General features: G+C 38.7%; 1 protein-coding gene across 3 annotated transcripts in view; it reads left to right on the top strand.

Annotated features, from left to right (window-relative positions):
* LOC110320479 (25-hydroxycholesterol 7-alpha-hydroxylase) overlaps positions 1–16895 on the top strand; it is a 167088-nt gene that overhangs the window by 130801 nt on the left and 19392 nt on the right. For all 3 annotated transcript variants that reach the window (XM_021196518.2, XM_029538118.1, XM_029538117.1), the window contains exons 3-5: positions 2729–2865; positions 9082–9672; positions 10151–10357. In XM_021196518.2, the coding sequence (XP_021052177.1) occupies positions 2729–2865; positions 9082–9672; positions 10151–10357 (935 nt within the window). The remainder of the gene's footprint in view (positions 1–2728; positions 2866–9081; positions 9673–10150; positions 10358–16895) is intronic.

Raw genomic sequence — 16895 nt, 5'->3', positions numbered from 1 at the left:
CACACACACACACACACACACACACACACACACACACACACTGGCAAGATCTGCTGTCTATATTCTGTTTCAGTCTACTGTATTTGTGTGTGAGAAACTAAGAATTCAACAGTGAATACAACTACCCTTGCTGAGACGGCCATAGTCTTGACCTTTGATTAGATCTGAACTAGTCATATTTGTGATTGATCAAATCATAATAGTCTCACAGATGGATCAAAGAACCAAAATATTTTTGAATATTTGTTTTGAACCTTTACTGGATAAAAAAAAAGAAGATTAATCTGTTTGCCTTATTTTTATCTTATCAGGTTGCATTTACCAGGTCAGTGACTAAAACAACTTTTTAAATACAAGTTTGGCAATATAAGAGATCAAAAAAGAAAAAATGTTTAAGTCATAGTATTTTAAGGAATGCTTCACATGTTTAAAAACTACTTTATTAATAATACCTAACAAAGAATCCTGTTCATATTCATTATTTCAATAAAATTATTTATAAAATGATTTTGAAAAAACCATAAAAGTCAGGAAGGCCATGCTGAGGCTTTGTGGGTTCCTTTCTCTTTGTGTGGTGCAAGGAATCATATACAGAGCCTCGCACACACAAACCAAGCAAGCTCTTTCGTTCCTAGCTAGACCCTACTATACTGGCACTTTTATTGTTCTCAATAAAAATATTTTTCAAGTTAATTTATTGTCACTCGTTTGACTATGTAATACCAGCCTGATTGACCGCTGGTCAACTTTGGCAGCTAAACTATGTGGCATCTAACAGCCAGAGCACGGCAAGAGCTCTGGAGTATGCACTGAACTGTGGTTACTATGATCTATCAGCTCATCCAGAGAGCTGCATTGTTGGGATGTTTTAATTGGGTTTATGGATTGACTAACTTTCCTAGATAGTTGAAAGCATAGCTGAGGGGCTCCCTAGCTTACAGGAAGTCCTTAAGCAAACACACACCTTTAGGCAAATGGCTTACCATCTGAAACACAAGAGGTTCTTTGGCTATAAAAAAGAAAAAATACACTAGAGCCTCCAAGGTGGCATCAGGTTCTAAACACTTTGGTGAACTAAATTAATAGAAAATACGCACAATGAATAATATGACTTGTTCACTGTAAAGAACAAACCTCCATGTAATGTATACCTTATTTCAATAAGGTATTTTGAAAACCTTCAAGTTCCATAGTGCACCCCTTCCCTGATGCCTAAACATATAAAAATTATATAGTCTTATTAAGTTTGAATGAGCCTATATTTGTGGGAAGATGTGTTTCTAGATACATTGGGGTTTAAATTACTGAGTCCACATAATTAAGCATCACATGCTGCTATGAAGTAAAATCATCAGCAATTGCAATACATTGTTTGTAAGCAGTTTACGTCTATACTAAATTAGACCTATTCCATACTACTTTGGTTAGCTTGCTTTCTATTGCTGGGAGAAAACTAACCAAACCCAACTTTGCCTGGAAGGAGTTATGTGGTTTATAATTCCATGTCATAGAGCATTCAGGGATTATCAGGGCAGGAATTCAAGTAGGGGCTGAATCAGAGACCGTGGCTTGTCCCCCCAACCCTCTGACTGGGGTATAGATTCAGCCAATTGTGTTACAATATTCAAGAACACTTACACAGGGGTAACACAGTCCATAGTGGGAAGGGCCCTCTTCCACCACTTATCAATTAAGAAAACACCACAGTACATGCCCTAAGATTAGTACAGGCTAATCTTAGGGAGGCAATTACCCAACTGAGGCTTCCTCTTTCTAGGTATGTCACGTTGACAATCCAGATCAGCCATCCCACTTGCCAAACACATAACCATCAAGCATAAATGTTACTTAAAAATAAGGCATAAATGTTACTTGAAAATAAGTTGGGTGAAGATTGCTAGAGAAAGCTCAGAGATTAAGAACACTTGTGCTCTTTCAAAGGACCCCCGGTTGGATTCCCAGTACCCACATGCTGGCTCACAACTGTCCTTAATTCTACTTCCAGGATATCTTTTTACCTCCTCAGTCACTTGGTACACAAACATATATGCAGGCAAAACACCCATATACATACAATAAAAGATATATAATTAAAGAACCAAGTCTAGTTCTTATTAGATTTAGCAAGAAACATTTATAGAATGACTTATAGAAGACATCAGACAGTGGCTTTAAAAAAAATCAGCATTTTATCAAACTGACAATTTTCCAAATAAATTCTAAGAGTTGATGTGGTTACCCATTGGTCCTCTTAGCCACAGACCCTTCAGGTGTACAGTGGTGTTCTGATGGAAAATGGAACATGTGATAAATATATCAGACTGTCTCAGCTCTCAAGCAGTTGTTGAATCCCTATAAGAAAACAAGGTATCGAAAGGTACTCAACAAAACCGGCGTCTGAACGACGTACACATATCCACACAAACTGAAAAGGCTTCATAAGCACAATCTATGGTGATGTAAGAATCAAAGAAGAGGTGAACTGACAGCGGCTGTGCCATTCATGCGTTCTCTCTTTTTTTTTTTCTTTATTTACATTTCAAATGCTATCCCGGAAGTTCCCTATACCCCCCCCCCCCGCCCCTGCTCCCCTACCCACCCACTCCCATTACTTGGCCCAGGCCTTGCCTTGTGCTGGGTTATATAAAGTTTTCATGCGTTCTCTTAGACTGGATGAATAACCCATAGGTACCAACATGAGAATGATTTCAGTTTTCTTTCTTCCTAGGCGTCCTCATGAACCACCCTTGATAAAAGGTTGGGTTCCTTATCTTGGCATGGCCCTGAAATTCTTTAAGGATCCGTTAACTTTCTTGCAAACTCTTCAAAGGCAATATGGTGACACTTTCACTGTCTTTCTTGCAGGTAAGGAGCTCTGCTCTGAGTACTTTGCATGTGTCAGAATCTCTTGCTTGCTCTTTGAAGTCTTCACATTTGTTCATAGGCAGAATGTAGAGCATTCATCTAGCACTGCAGAGCAAAATCAAAGAATGGTAAATCTTAGCACACAGATGACCATATACAAAACCTGCTTACAGAATCCTCTGACACATCCTAAAGAAGCCACTCTCCTGAGCTCACGTCGATTTGTTTGGGGTTAGTTTAGGTTATTTGAGAATTTTTTAAGCACTAGAATGTGGTGTGTGTGTGTGTGTGTGTGTGTGTGTGTGTGTGTATTTTCCTTATAGAACCATTTTAGAAGTATAAGGTAACTCAGCAGACAGCTCAGAGGTCTCGCGTCTATGATCTTCCTGTCACAGATTCCCAGCTAATAGCATCTCATCCTTTTCCTACTGTTCCCTTATATCCCTCTTTCCATCTCTCTATTCTATATGTTTTATCCATCTCTATCTCTATTGCCTTTGCCATCCCTAGTAACATATTTTCTGGAGTTCTCCTAGTGCTACCCAGCTTTTTGTTCTCTAATTCATGGTCACGGTCAGCCTAACTAGCCCCTCCCTCTTAGTCCCATGCTGATCTCTCCTGTCTTCATAAAATATCCAGTTGCTTTCAACTCTCTTGAATGTGGCCCTTCAGGTCCCTCCATTGACTCTGAGTGTCCTTCACAGACCATATGAATGCATGTCTCTCTATATCAGTACGCCTTTCTCTACAGCTTCTCTATTCTATTCCTAGAGTATGAGGACAGCCTTCTGCCAGTAATTACTGTCCTGTGGATCAGCAGCAACCTTCTGTACATTGTGGCTACCATGTAAATGTACCATTTGAGTAATAAAAGGACAGGGCTCCAACTTGACTCATCCACATGGTTAGTTTTAATTTACCCTTCAACAGGCAGCATTAGTTTTATTACAACTTATTCTTTCCCCTAACAGCTAACCTATCTTTACCCATGATAATTACACAAACAGTAATTTCAGAAAAAAATGGAAAGAAAAACAATCATGGATTTTAGAAAGAAGTGTAACATGTAATATGATTTTTCCAAGACCTCCATTCAGTTCATTCCCATCTCCACTCCCATCCTGCCTTGTGCTTACGATCTAATTAATACATCTCACTGATGGAATGTTCCACCTCACAGACCATGACTTTGTGCCTTTGACCTTCCTTTTGCCTTTCTTTATGCTTTCCCATGATCCTCCCTTCTTCCTAAGGTCCTTTCCTGGACATACTATCCAACCTTTGGAACCCCTTCATTGGGGCTTAGTTATCCACAGTACCTTTGCTCAGTGTAATTCATACCTAAATGGTTTACTCCTGTCCATCTCCTTCCTTTTCTGTTAGTGACGCTCTAGAGCTCAGCACTGACTGAATCATAATAGATGTTTGATGGGTAAAATCCCATCAAACACATTAGAAATGATAAATACTATTAGGTAGACAAAGGATATGTCTAGCATTTTTTTCTAGTTCTGCTTAGGACTAAACTAAAACTGCAAAGCAAAGAACGTTTATTTAAAAAAAAAAAAAAAACAGCATTACTGCTGGAACTAGATGTCCCAGGGCCTAGTGGTACCCAAGGGGGCTTCCCTTTCTCTATGAAGAAGGGGAGAGGTTAATGTGGGGAGAGGATTTAAGGGCCAGACTGGGAAGAGAGGAAGGAGGAGGGCTGTAATTGGGATATAATATGAACAAAAAATAAATTATGGATGAAAAAACAATTAATAATTAATGGGATCTTAAAAACTGAAATACAAACTTTTAAAATGTAATTTCAAATTTCCAGTGAGCAGTACAAAAATTGCTAGAACCTGTAGCTTTTTCTTGTGTGTGTGTTTCTTGGCACTTGGGAGACTTAAGCAAAAGAGTCTTGAGTTTGAGGCCAGCCAGTAAAATCTTGTAAACAAACAACAAAACAAAACCAAACAAACAAAGAAATCATTAATAACAACACTTTATTTTCTAAAAGTGGAGGGAGAGGGGCTGGGAAAATAAGTCAGTATGTAAAGTGTTTGCTGCATGATGCGATATACTTACCACCCCAACGTATGGGAAGAAGGGACAGAGGAATGGATCTATGGTGCTCCTTGTCCAGTTAGCTAATCCCAGTCAGCCAGTTCCTGTCCTGGTGAAACCCTTTCTCAGATAACATGGTGGGTAACCTGTGAGCAACAACAACTGAGGTTAACCTCTATTCTTTACAAGCACACAGCATGTATGTGTACACATAAACCCATGCTCCTATATAAAGCAACCAAACAAAAGCAATCAATCCATGCTCACAGATTACCATAATCCTAAATTCTAATACTGACTTAAATACTGATTGTCTAAATAATTTAGTCATAATTATGTTTTTAATTAGGCAGTAAACAGCCACCAGTGAATAGGTTCTGATGGCCCCTTTTATGTGTTACATTATTTTGAATACATCTCTGTTGAGAATACCTGCGAATGTACAATTTTGATGCTCAGTTTATGATATGACTTATTTTAAAAAGGAGGGGCAAAGTTGTCCACCCTTGTCCTTGTCACGTGACATTAGTGAGTGTATGGTTTTTGCAGGGCAAGAAAATGATTATCATTCCCAAAACTCTCAAGGGACACAATTGTCACCTTAATAAAGAAATGAAAAGGTATAGCTTTCCATGAGAAACCATGTAAATTCGTGACCTGCCACAGAAAATAGTTCTCTCTAATTGGTTTTGTGTGTTAGTGCAATGGAATCATTTTCCCTAAATGTCATCCTAAAGGAGCTCCACTGTACATCATTGTCAACTGCTAGAGAAATCTTCCTAATAAAGGAAGTAAGTATACAGTGGCGATCTTTCTCAGCAAATAAGTCAGCTGCCCAACTAATGTTTATAGGGCAACCCAAAATTTGCTGAAGAACTACCTTACTAAAATCTTACTATTTTAGAAAATTTATTGAAAATCTCTCAGTTTCTCTCTCTCTTCATATATATGAATATACATATTTGACTTATTAAGCAACTGACCTGAGTTCCTAGGCTGTATCTACTTAGTGCCAACATTAAGAAGAAAACAAAAGTGAGCTAAGCTCACCTTTTATGTAAAAGTCAGACGTCCTGTATATAAGACTTCAAGCACATTTATCAAATTATTTTGAATTTTGTGGCAGTGGCTTCCTAAGGAAATGATATCAGAAAAGATGGGTTTTCTAAGGATGCTGAACTTAGAACTCCCAGTCTGCTCCAGAAGAGGGACGAAAAATAAAATAGTTGGCCAGGAAGATATTAAACTTGTTGGTCTTATTTCAATGTTAATGGGCAGAAAGTTATTTTATACTGCATATTTTCAGACATGGGACTCCTTCTGACATTTACATTTAAATGCAAACTTTGCAATTCTTAAAATCAATATTTTATATCCATTTCTGACAGATTTCTCCTCTCTTTTGAAAATATTGCAAAGGATATTGTTTGTACATTAAGATCTCTGTGAACTAGACTGCATGCCTGTTGATACTTGGTATTCATTTACATAAAATCACACTAAGAAAAAGTAAATTTCTCTCTGAGAATTCATAGCCTTCAAGATAACTTTTCACAAAATAGTCCCTTTGTTCAGAAATTTAAATTCATTTTCTAAATGTATATGTATTTTTTTAACTGTCTGATTACAGAACACAAAGAAACTCTGGTTTTACATCTCACATTAGCAGATGGTGGACAGATGGTTTAAATTAATATTAATTTTGGAAAACTTAGCTTAAATTGTTTATACTGAAGATTAAAAGTTGGAAAGTCAGCTAAAATCTCCAGGGTTATTGGTACTTCCAAACCAACTTGAAAAGTAAAATTTAGAAAACATGACTAGTTCTAAAGTGATCCACATCTCCTTCAGAAAGACTAAAGGCAGAAGCAGGAAGGAGGCATCTTGTTAGGGAAGAACTAACACTGGAACAAGGAAGAAAGGTGCAGATCCTAGAGTGAGAAGTCACTGTCAACTTCTCAGTGATGGTCCTTTGAAAGACCTTAGCAGGCTTGGTGGATGCTCAGTTGGTACTGTGCCAGATACACAAGCACAAGGACCTGATTTTGGATCCTCTGTACCACTATCAAAGGCAAGTGTGAAAAGTGTGTCTGTAAGTATATAGACACAAGTCGATTTCCTGGAGCTCATTGGCCAGCCAGCCAGCCAGGCTGAGTTGATGAGCCTCAGATCCATTGAGAGATCTTATCTCCAAAAATAAGATGTTGAGTGACTGAAGAAGACAGCTGGTGTTTATTTCTGTCTTCCCTGTGTGCATGTAGTTGCAAATGTACATGCACACACCACACAAATGCACCTATAACACACACACACACACACACACACACACACACACACACACATGCATACACATACACACACAGAGGCAAAGAAAAAGTGGCCTGGAAGCTCACTGATCAGTCTGTCCTACAATGCAGAAGCAACAGGGTAAAAGGTGAGGACCAACTTCAACTGGCAGAATGTGGTACATGCACACCCCAAGCGCATATCTACCTGCACACCATACAGTACACACAACCAACCAACCAATCAATGTTTAGAAGAGGTTATATTTGTTTGCTGATTTGAACCAGTTATTTCACATTTATATTTTTGTTAAAAATCTAATATTTTCTTCTGATAATGGGAAGGTAAAGAGAGAGAGAACAAGGAGAGAAAGAGATGGAAAAGAGAAAGAGAAATAAGAAAAGGTAACTATTTTTAATGGCTTACACAGAGCAGAACTCTGGATGTATCCAATCTTTGTTTCAAAAGGCCATGGTGTAGTAGCTGATAGTACCTGAGATGAATACTTTTTAAAAATTTCTCTTTAGAATTAGATGAATGTAAAACCAAATTGGCAGAAAAAAATTCAAAATGTTTTCCAACGACTGTGATTTACAAGTTAAACCTTGTATATAGGCTTTGAATTTTAGATCCTTACTTAAAAGAATTCTATTAGTATTTAACAAAACCCAATCATTTGGGGAGAAGAATGCATGAATCATCACCTGCGAAAATAAACAGATTTACCTAAAATAATCTCTTTGAAAAGTGAGAACATTGACTCCCCAGCGCTGACTGTTTGTCTGGCAGATGCTAGCAATTTTAATAAAGTTGTAATGGTAAAGGAAGTGATTTAAATACCCAATTCCAATGGGGTCCCTTTTGTGTCCCTCCCTGAGGGTAAGCAAAGAATGAATGAAAACAAAACTCTGCCTCATTTGGAGAAGGCAGAATCAGTACCCAACCAGAAAGAGTGGCTATTCCAGACCTCCCTCACTTCTGCATTATCTTGCAATAATAATAAATGAATCCAGGAAAAAGGGATTGGATGAAACTCACTTGGAGAAAAATTAATCATGGCAAATATATTCTCATATATACTTAACACTTAAACTGTATTTTTAAAATTGTCCAGATGAAAGCACATTTATACTGTCTCTAAAATTTGGTAGAAAATTATACTGTTTTTGTCTTATACTACATTGATTAATTTTTGTAATGCATTTGGAATTACCAATAATCATAAGGGGAAGTTTTCATCCACGAAAGAGAGAGAGAGGGAGAAAGAGAGAGGGGGGGAGGGAGGGGGAGAGAGAAACAGAGAGACAGAGAGACAGAGAGACAGAAACAGAGCAAACTGAATACAGGTAGCAAAAGCTGAACATAGATACTGCAAATTATTCGAATTATGTGGTGTGTGTTTTTAGAAAGGAAAGACTTAGCTGCCCCATTGCATGCCACTGGTGATATTTCTAATCAGATGAGATGCATCTTAAAGCAGTACTGCAGTGAGAAACCAGAGCTGAGCGAGGCTGAGCTAGGACAAGGAGCCTGTGTCCGGACTTTGCTTCTCAGCTCTCTCAGCTCTCTCAGCTAATGAGTACACAGGTTCAACTAGCAACTCTGAAGTTTTTGCCAGGCTTGAATGACCAGCCATAGTGTACAGTGAAGTTTAGAAATTCATGAAATTTAAGCTTCCAGAAAATTTTCATATTACCTTTTTTTCAAAGGGGACTTAGTAGGCCTTTGAGCAGAATGGAGCTTTTTTTTTTTTTAATAGCTTAATAAAACTATTAACTTCTTAATATTGTCTCCAATTTTTACTTAAAGATTTGGAGACTTTAGGAATGTATTTTGTCTTGCTCTCAAATAAACTATATTCTTTTTCTTTTTTAGGGAGGTATATAACATTTGCTCTGAACCCTTTCCAGTACCAGTATGTAATGAAAAGCCCAAAACAATTAAGCTTTCAGAAGTTCAGCAGACGATTATCAGCAAAAGCCTTCTCTACAAAGAAGCTCCTAACTGATGATGGCCTTAACGAAGACATTCACAAAATCTATTTACTTTTACAAGGCAAACCATTGGATGCTCTTCTGGAAACTATGATCCAAGAAGTAAAAGAAATATTTGAGTCCCAACTGCTAAAAAACACAGATTGGAAAACAGAAAGAATATTTGCATTCTGTAGCTCACTGGTATTTGAGATCACATTTACAACTCTCTATGGAAAAATTCTTGCTGATAACAAGAAACAAATTATCAGTGAGCTAAGGGATGATTTTTTAAAATTTGATGATGTTTTCCCATACTTAATATCTGACATACCTACTCAGCTTCTAAGAAATGCAGAATCTCTACAGAAGAAAATTATAAAATGCCTCACATCAGAAAAATTAGCTCAGCTGCAAGGACAGTCAGAAGTTGTTCAGGAGAGGAAAGATATACTGAAAAGATACTATAGGCATGACGATTCTGAAATAGGAGGTAAGAAAGTACTGAATGATCGCTTCCTAAAATAAAATAATTTACAGGAGACCCTTGAGATAAAAAGATAAAATGACGTCCTTGAAATTTTTTTATGTTCTTTCTAATTGGCTAATGATAAAATGTTTTATTCTGAAACAACCTTCTCTGATAATTGATTTTTTTTTTTTTTTTTTTTTTGCTGAGGTGGTAAAACAAGATATTTAATGATGATAATGAGAAAGAGTATAACTAAGTGGCATTTACTCCTTTATCTCATCCCCACCTTCCTGAACCCCCCTTCCCCTGCTGCAACACGCATTACATTTTAAACTATTCTCATTAAGCAGAAAATTAGACTTCAGAAGCCTATTGGCTCTCATTAGCATGCACTGATCCTTGGCTGGGTCCGTGTCCTAACATCTTTTAATTAGCACACTGCAAATCTAATCAGTGTAATAAACGCTATTAATCTTCCTTTTCACTTATTCTCTCCCAGCACATCATCTTGGCCTTCTCTGGGCCTCTCTAGCAAACACCATTCCAGCTATGTTCTGGACAATGTATTATGTTCTTCGGCATCCTGAAGCTATAGAAGCCCTGCGTGACGAAATTGACAGCTTCCTGCAGTCAACAGGTCAAAAGAAAGGACCTGGAATTTCTGTCCACTTCACCAGAGAACAATTGGACAGCTTGGTCTGCCTGGGTAATTTATTTTTATCTGTTATGAAGAGAAGAAGGTAGCTCCCTGCAAACTCAGTTTATCACTCATAGCTGTTTACCAAGAGGTGGAGGACACAGCTGCCTAATTGACATAATAACACCCATTTACATCAATTATAAATTATATAGTTTATAGCTGTAGATACTCTCATTGCATGTAAACATTAAGGCCTAGCTAATTAACTATGCAAGGTATGCAAAGGACTAAACCAAAGCTTTGCAATTATTGGGTGGGGGGGGGAGTGTGTATGCCTATTATGTCAATTGATTCTGAGCATCTGTTGGTCTGTGGATGCCTCCCAAACATTGCTGTCCTGTCTTGACAGAGAATGATTCCCCGGCTGAACAGGAAAGTGTTTCAGAGAGGCAATGTGCACGCACAAATACTTAATCTTCCTTAAAATGGTTCCTGCATTTCATGCACAGCTCACAATGTTTTATATAGCTTGGGGCATACAGTTCTTATCATTGTAGTCAGAATACTTTTCATTGTAAGTTAGTGGTTTAAACACTCAAATAGAAAGGAGCAAAGCAAAGGAATAGGAAGGAAGGGAGGAACAAATGGAGAGAGCAGTGTGAGGAAGGGGAGGCAAGTAGACAAGGGTGTGGGGCAGGCAAGCAAAACAGCTACAAACTGCATCCGTTAAACGTCGATATTCTTAAAAAACAAAACAAAACAAAACAAACAAACAAAAAACCTCTCGCTGTTCTAGGAAATAAAAGGAAACAGTATGGCAGATATATCTGTGGCCTTTTCCTTTTATTTTTACTCATTAGCCTCACACCTGACATTAGCCCTAGGTATACTTTTCCTTTTCTGGGTTTGCCCAGGCTGCTTCTCACTATTGTGTAGGGAACTCATACCCTTAAAGTTAAAATCTGTACCAATACATGTCAGTTCCCTCTGAAGTCATGAGTCATCCTATGTCATTTTTGACAATATACTCTCAGTTTCTTTGAACAAATGCCTCTTCTATATGATTTCTATTCCTGGGCTATTTGGCTTAATAAGATTAGCATGTTAGCGTGTGTTGGCCTCAGGTTTTTATTCATAAGATACAGTCTCCCTTCTCTCAGCAGATTCTGAGCTATCAGGTCCTAACAGTGTGATCACAGTTGATTGTTGCTCAGCACTACAGGACTGCCCCAAGTGTTGCAGAGATGGTTCCCATTGGACGGCAGAGACATATCACAGGGACAACAGCATCCACTGTGACTTATACTGTAGTCAATTATGAAAAGTGCATCACCTCTCATGTTCCTAAACGAATTACATGTTCAGAAAAAAATACTCCCTACATTATCAAAATGCTAATATTCTTTGGGGGGAGGGGCAGAACTCTTAAGGATCTAATACACAAAATTTATATAAAATATGAGTAGTTGTCTATCTTTAGGATGAGTAGTATTTTTGAGTTGATTTAGCTTCTACGGAATTCTAGGTTTCATTTTCCATATAGCCAGGTAATTATCCTTTTAATTTAAGAATGAGAAGATCAAAAAATAATGCAAATGAACTCCAAAGACTATGGTCGTAGTCTTCACATAATTATTACTCCTAACAGTTTGCTTGAAATTCATCAACTCTCTGTTTATTGCTAGCAAGCAACTGTTATTGAAATAAAAGGTTATTTTTAAAGTGCACTGCTAAGAAAGAAACACTTAGATTTTTGTCTTAGTCCAGGTTTGTATTCCTGCACAAAATATCATACCAAGAAGCAAGTTTGGGAGGAAAGGGTTTATTCAGCTTACACTTCCACATTGCTGTTCACCACCAAAGGAAGTCAGGACTGTAATTCAAGCAGGTCAGGAAGCAGGAGCTGATGCAGAGGCCATGGAGAGATACTGCTTACTGGATTGCTCTCCTGGCTTGCTTAGCTTGCCTTCTTATAGAGCCAGGAATACTTGTCCTGGGATGGCACTACTCACAATGAGCCCTTCCACCCTTGATCACTAATTGAGAAAATGCCTTACAGCTGGATTTCATGGAGGCATTTCTTCAAGGGAAGCTCCTTTTTTGTGATAACTCCAGCTTATTTCTTCTGGTTCAATAAATATATACTGACTTGTTTTGTGTGTGTGTGTGTGTGTGTGTGTGTGTGTGTGTGTGTGTATCATAAATTCAGAGAGAGCCTAACACAAACCTTTATAGGCTCTGTGGTTGTCACTTTAGTTTCTGTGGGCCCCGTGAGCCCTGCTTAGTTGATTCTGTGGGCTGTGTTCTCCTGGCGTCCTCTTCACCTCTACCTCCTATAGTCCTTCTTCTTCATCTTCTGTTGGCTTTCTCGAGCTCTGCCTAATATTTGTCTGTGGATTTCCATATGTGTTCCATTCAGGTGCTCGAGGAAGCCTCTCTGATGAAAATTAAGCTAGGTATCAATTTATGAGTATAGCAGAATATAATTGTGAATCATTTCATTGACTTTTTTTTTTTTTTTTTTTTTAGTTGTGTTTGTTGTGTTTGGTTCTACCTTAGGTCACTGAGCCATCCAGCTTCCAAATCCTAGCCAATCACGCAGGATTGGGCATGCGCTCCCTCTCTTGGCATGGACCTCAAAGTAAGCCAGTCATAGGTTAGCCCCTCCCACAAGCTCTGAACTACCATTGGCCCAGTGCATCTTTCAGGCAGGAGAAGTCAATGGTTTTTGTGGCTGGGTGTATATCCCAGTCCAACCACTGAAAGTCCTGCATGGTTATAGAAAATGGTTGGTTCAGGCTCCATATCAACAATTACTAGGAATCCTCACTGAAATCATCCTCATAATTTCCAGCAAGTTTCCACTGGACTAGGCTTGCACATCACTGCCTAAATGCCCACCTATTCCAGTTATCTTTCCTCATACTATCTCCCTTCATCCCTACCTGATCCCTCCTGTTCCCATCCCCATCTGTCCCTGTCCACCCACTTTTCCCTTCAGGGCAAGATTTATGTTGTGCCCTCCATTTCTTACCATTATGGATAAAACCATTGTGAACATAGTTGATCAAGCATCCTGGGGGTAGAATGGAGCCTTTATTAGACATATGCCCAAGAGTAGTATAGTAGTATAGAATTGACCTTGAGGGAGATCAATTCTCAATTTCTTTTTGAGGAAACACAATATGGATTCCCATAGTTGCTGTACAAGTTTGCACTCTCACCAGCATTAATGGAGTGTTGCCCTTGCTCCACATTCTCACAGCATGAGCTGTCATTGTGTTACTGGTCTTGTCTATTCTGACAGTAGTAAGATGAAATTTCAGAGTAATTTTGATTTTCATTTCCCTCATGTGTAAAGATATCAAACACTTCTTTAAGTGTTCCTCAGCCATTTGAGATTGTTCTAACGAGAATTCTCTGTTTAGGTTTGTACCCCATTTCTTAATTGGATTATTTGATTTGTTAATGTCTAGTTTCTTGAGTTCTTTATATATTGTGGATATACAGAGTTGATAAAAATCTTTTCCCATTAGATATGTCTTGTCATATTAATGTTTGGTATCCTATGCCTTACAGCAACTTTTCCATTTTAGGAAGTCCCATTTATTAGCCATTGATTATAATGCTTGCACTATTGGTATTCTGCTTTAAAAAAATGTTTCTTGTGCTAATGTGTTCAAGGATATTCCCTACTTTGTCTTCTATCAGGTTCAGTTTATCCGATTCTATGTTGAGGACTTTGATCCAATTGGACTTCAGTTTTGTGTAGGCTGATAAATAAAGATGTATTTGCATTCTTCTACATCCAAACATCCAGTTAGACTAGCGTTTGTTGAGCATGTTTTCTTTTTTCCGTTGGGGCTTTCTTGTTCTTTATCAAAAATCTGGTGTCCATAGATATGTAGATTTATGTCTGGATCTTTGATTCGATTCCAATGATCAACATTGATAAACATGTTTTGTGTTATGCCGATACCATACATACTATAGCACTATAGTACAACTTCTAATCAGTATTGATGATACCTCCAGATGTTCTTTGATTGTTCATGATTGTGTTAGTTATCCTGAATAGCTTTTGTTTTTCTGGATCAAATTGGGTATTGTCATTTCAAGGTCTGTAAAACCTGAGTTGGACTTTTGATAGAGAATGCATTGCATCGGAAGTTTGCTTTCGTTAAGATGGCCATTTATTGTGTTATTTCTACTGATCCAGGGCATGGGAGACGTTTCTATCTTCTGAAGTCAAGCCTTTCATTTGCTGAGTTAGAATTGCCCCTAGATATTTTATATTTTTTGTGGTTATTGTGAAGGGTGTTGTTTCCATGATTTCTTTCTCTGTCTGTTTGTCATTTGTATATAAGAGGGCTGCTGATTTTCTTGACTTAATCTTGTATCCAGCCACATCAGAGGAGGTGTTCATTGTTAACAGTAGTTAACAATAGATAGAATTGGGGGGGGGGTGTCACATATGTATACCATAGTATCATCTGCAAATAAAATTACTTTAACTTTTTCCTTTCCAATTTGTATCCCCTTGTATTCCTTCAGTTATCTTATTGGCTATAGCTAGAACTTCAAGAACTATATTGAATAGATAGGGAGAGAGTGGACAGCCACACTTTGTTCCTGAGGGACAGAGTGGACAGCCACGCCTTGTTCCTAATTTTAGTGGAATTACTTTGAGTTTCTCTCTACTTAATTTGATGTTGGATATTGGCTATAAATTTCCTTTATAATGATTTGGTATGTCCCTTGTGTCCCTGATCTCCCCAAAACTTTTATCATGAAGGGGTGTTGGCTTTTGTCAAAAGGATTTGTATTTACTTATTTACTTATTTAGCACTCCATATTTTATCTCCCCCCACCCAGTCCACCCTCATACTGATCCACATCCCATACATCCTCCCCACCCTCCTGTCTCCACTCCGCCATGGCACCCTAAACTCTAAACTCCCTGGGGACTCCAGTCTCTTGAGGGTTAGGTGCATCATCTCTGAATGAACACAGACCTAGATTTCCTCTGCTGTATGTGTGTTGGGTGCCTCATATCAGCTGGTGTATGCTGCCTGTTTGGTGGTTCAATGTTTGAGAGATCTCAGGGGTCCAGATTAATTGAGACTGCTGATTCTCCTCAGCTTCTATCAGTCTTTCCCTAATTCAACAACAGGGGTCAGCTGCTTCTACACATTGGTTAATTGTAAATATCTGCATCTGACTCTTTAATCTGCTTGTTGGGTCTTTCAGAGGGCAGTTATGATAGGTCCCTTTTTGTGAGCGCTCCATAGCCTCAGTAATAGTGTCAGACCTTGGGACCTCCTCTTGAGCTGGATCCCTCTTTGGGCCTCTTGCTGAAACTTCTTTTCCTCAGGCTCCTCTCCATTTCCATCCCTGTCTTTCAGACAGGAACAGTTATGGATCAGACTTGTAAATGTGAGAAGTCCCCCTCCCTCAATTGATACCCTGACTTCCTGCTGGAGTTGGGCTCTATAAGTTCCCTTTCCCTGCTGTCAGGCAGTTCATCTGAGAGTCTCTCACCTCCCCAGTCTCTGGTGCATTCTGGAGGGTTCCCCCCAACCTCCTGCCCTGAGGTTGCCTGTTTCCATTCTTTCTGCTGACGCTCAAGGCTTCAGTCCTTTTCCCTCACCCAATACCAGATCAGGTTCCCTTCTCCCCCCAACTACCTCCCCATACACTTTCTCTCTTAGGTCCCTCCCTCCCTTCCCACTTGTGATTGCTTTCTGTTCCCTCCCAAGTGGGACTGAGGTGTCCTTACTTGGGTACTTTGGCTTGCTTGCTTGTTGACCTTTTTGAGTTCTGTGCACTGTATATTGGGTATTCTGGGTTTGTTTGTTTCTTTTGTTTGTTTGTTTGTTTTTACTAATATCCACTTATTAGTGAGTGCATAGCATGCATGTCCTTTTGGGTCTGAGTTAACTCACTCAGGATAATATTTTCTAGTTCCATCCATCTGCTTACAAAACTCAGTATATCCTCATTCTTAGTAGCTGAGTAGTATTCCATTGTGTAAATGAACCACATTTCCTATATCCATTCTTCTATCCTGGTACATCTAGGTTGTTTCCAGCTTCTGACTACCATAAATAAAGCCACTATGAACATAGTGAAACACATGCCCCTGTGGCATGGAGGGGCATCTTTTGGTATATTCCCAAGAATGGTATAGCTGGGTCTTCAGGTCCAATTTCCTGAGGAAGCTCCAGATTGATTTCCAGAGTGGCTGTACCAGTTTCCAGTCCCACCAGCAATGGAGGAGTCTTCCTTTTTCTCCACATTCTCTCCAACATGTGTTGTCACCTGAGGTTTTGATCTTAGCCATTCTGATTGGCATAGGTGGAGTCTCAGGGTTGTTTTGATTTGCATTTCTCTGAACACTAGGACTTTGAACATTTTTTTAGGTGCTTCTCAGCCATTCAAGATTCCTCAGTTGTCAAATCTCTGTTTATATTCTATACGCCGTTTTTTTTTTTTCAATTTTTATTTGGTATTTATTTCATTTACATTTCAAATGCTATCCCCAAAGTCCCCTATACCATCCCCCCCCCGCTTCCCTACCCACCCACTCCCCCTTCTTGGCCCT

This window comes from Mus pahari, chromosome 4 (assembly GCF_900095145.1).
Source record: "Mus pahari chromosome 4, PAHARI_EIJ_v1.1, whole genome shotgun sequence".
NCBI classification, from domain to species: domain Eukaryota; kingdom Metazoa; phylum Chordata; class Mammalia; order Rodentia; family Muridae; genus Mus; species Mus pahari.
Note: the sequence above shows the minus strand (reverse complement) of the source record. Positions and strands in the feature narration are given on the sequence as shown.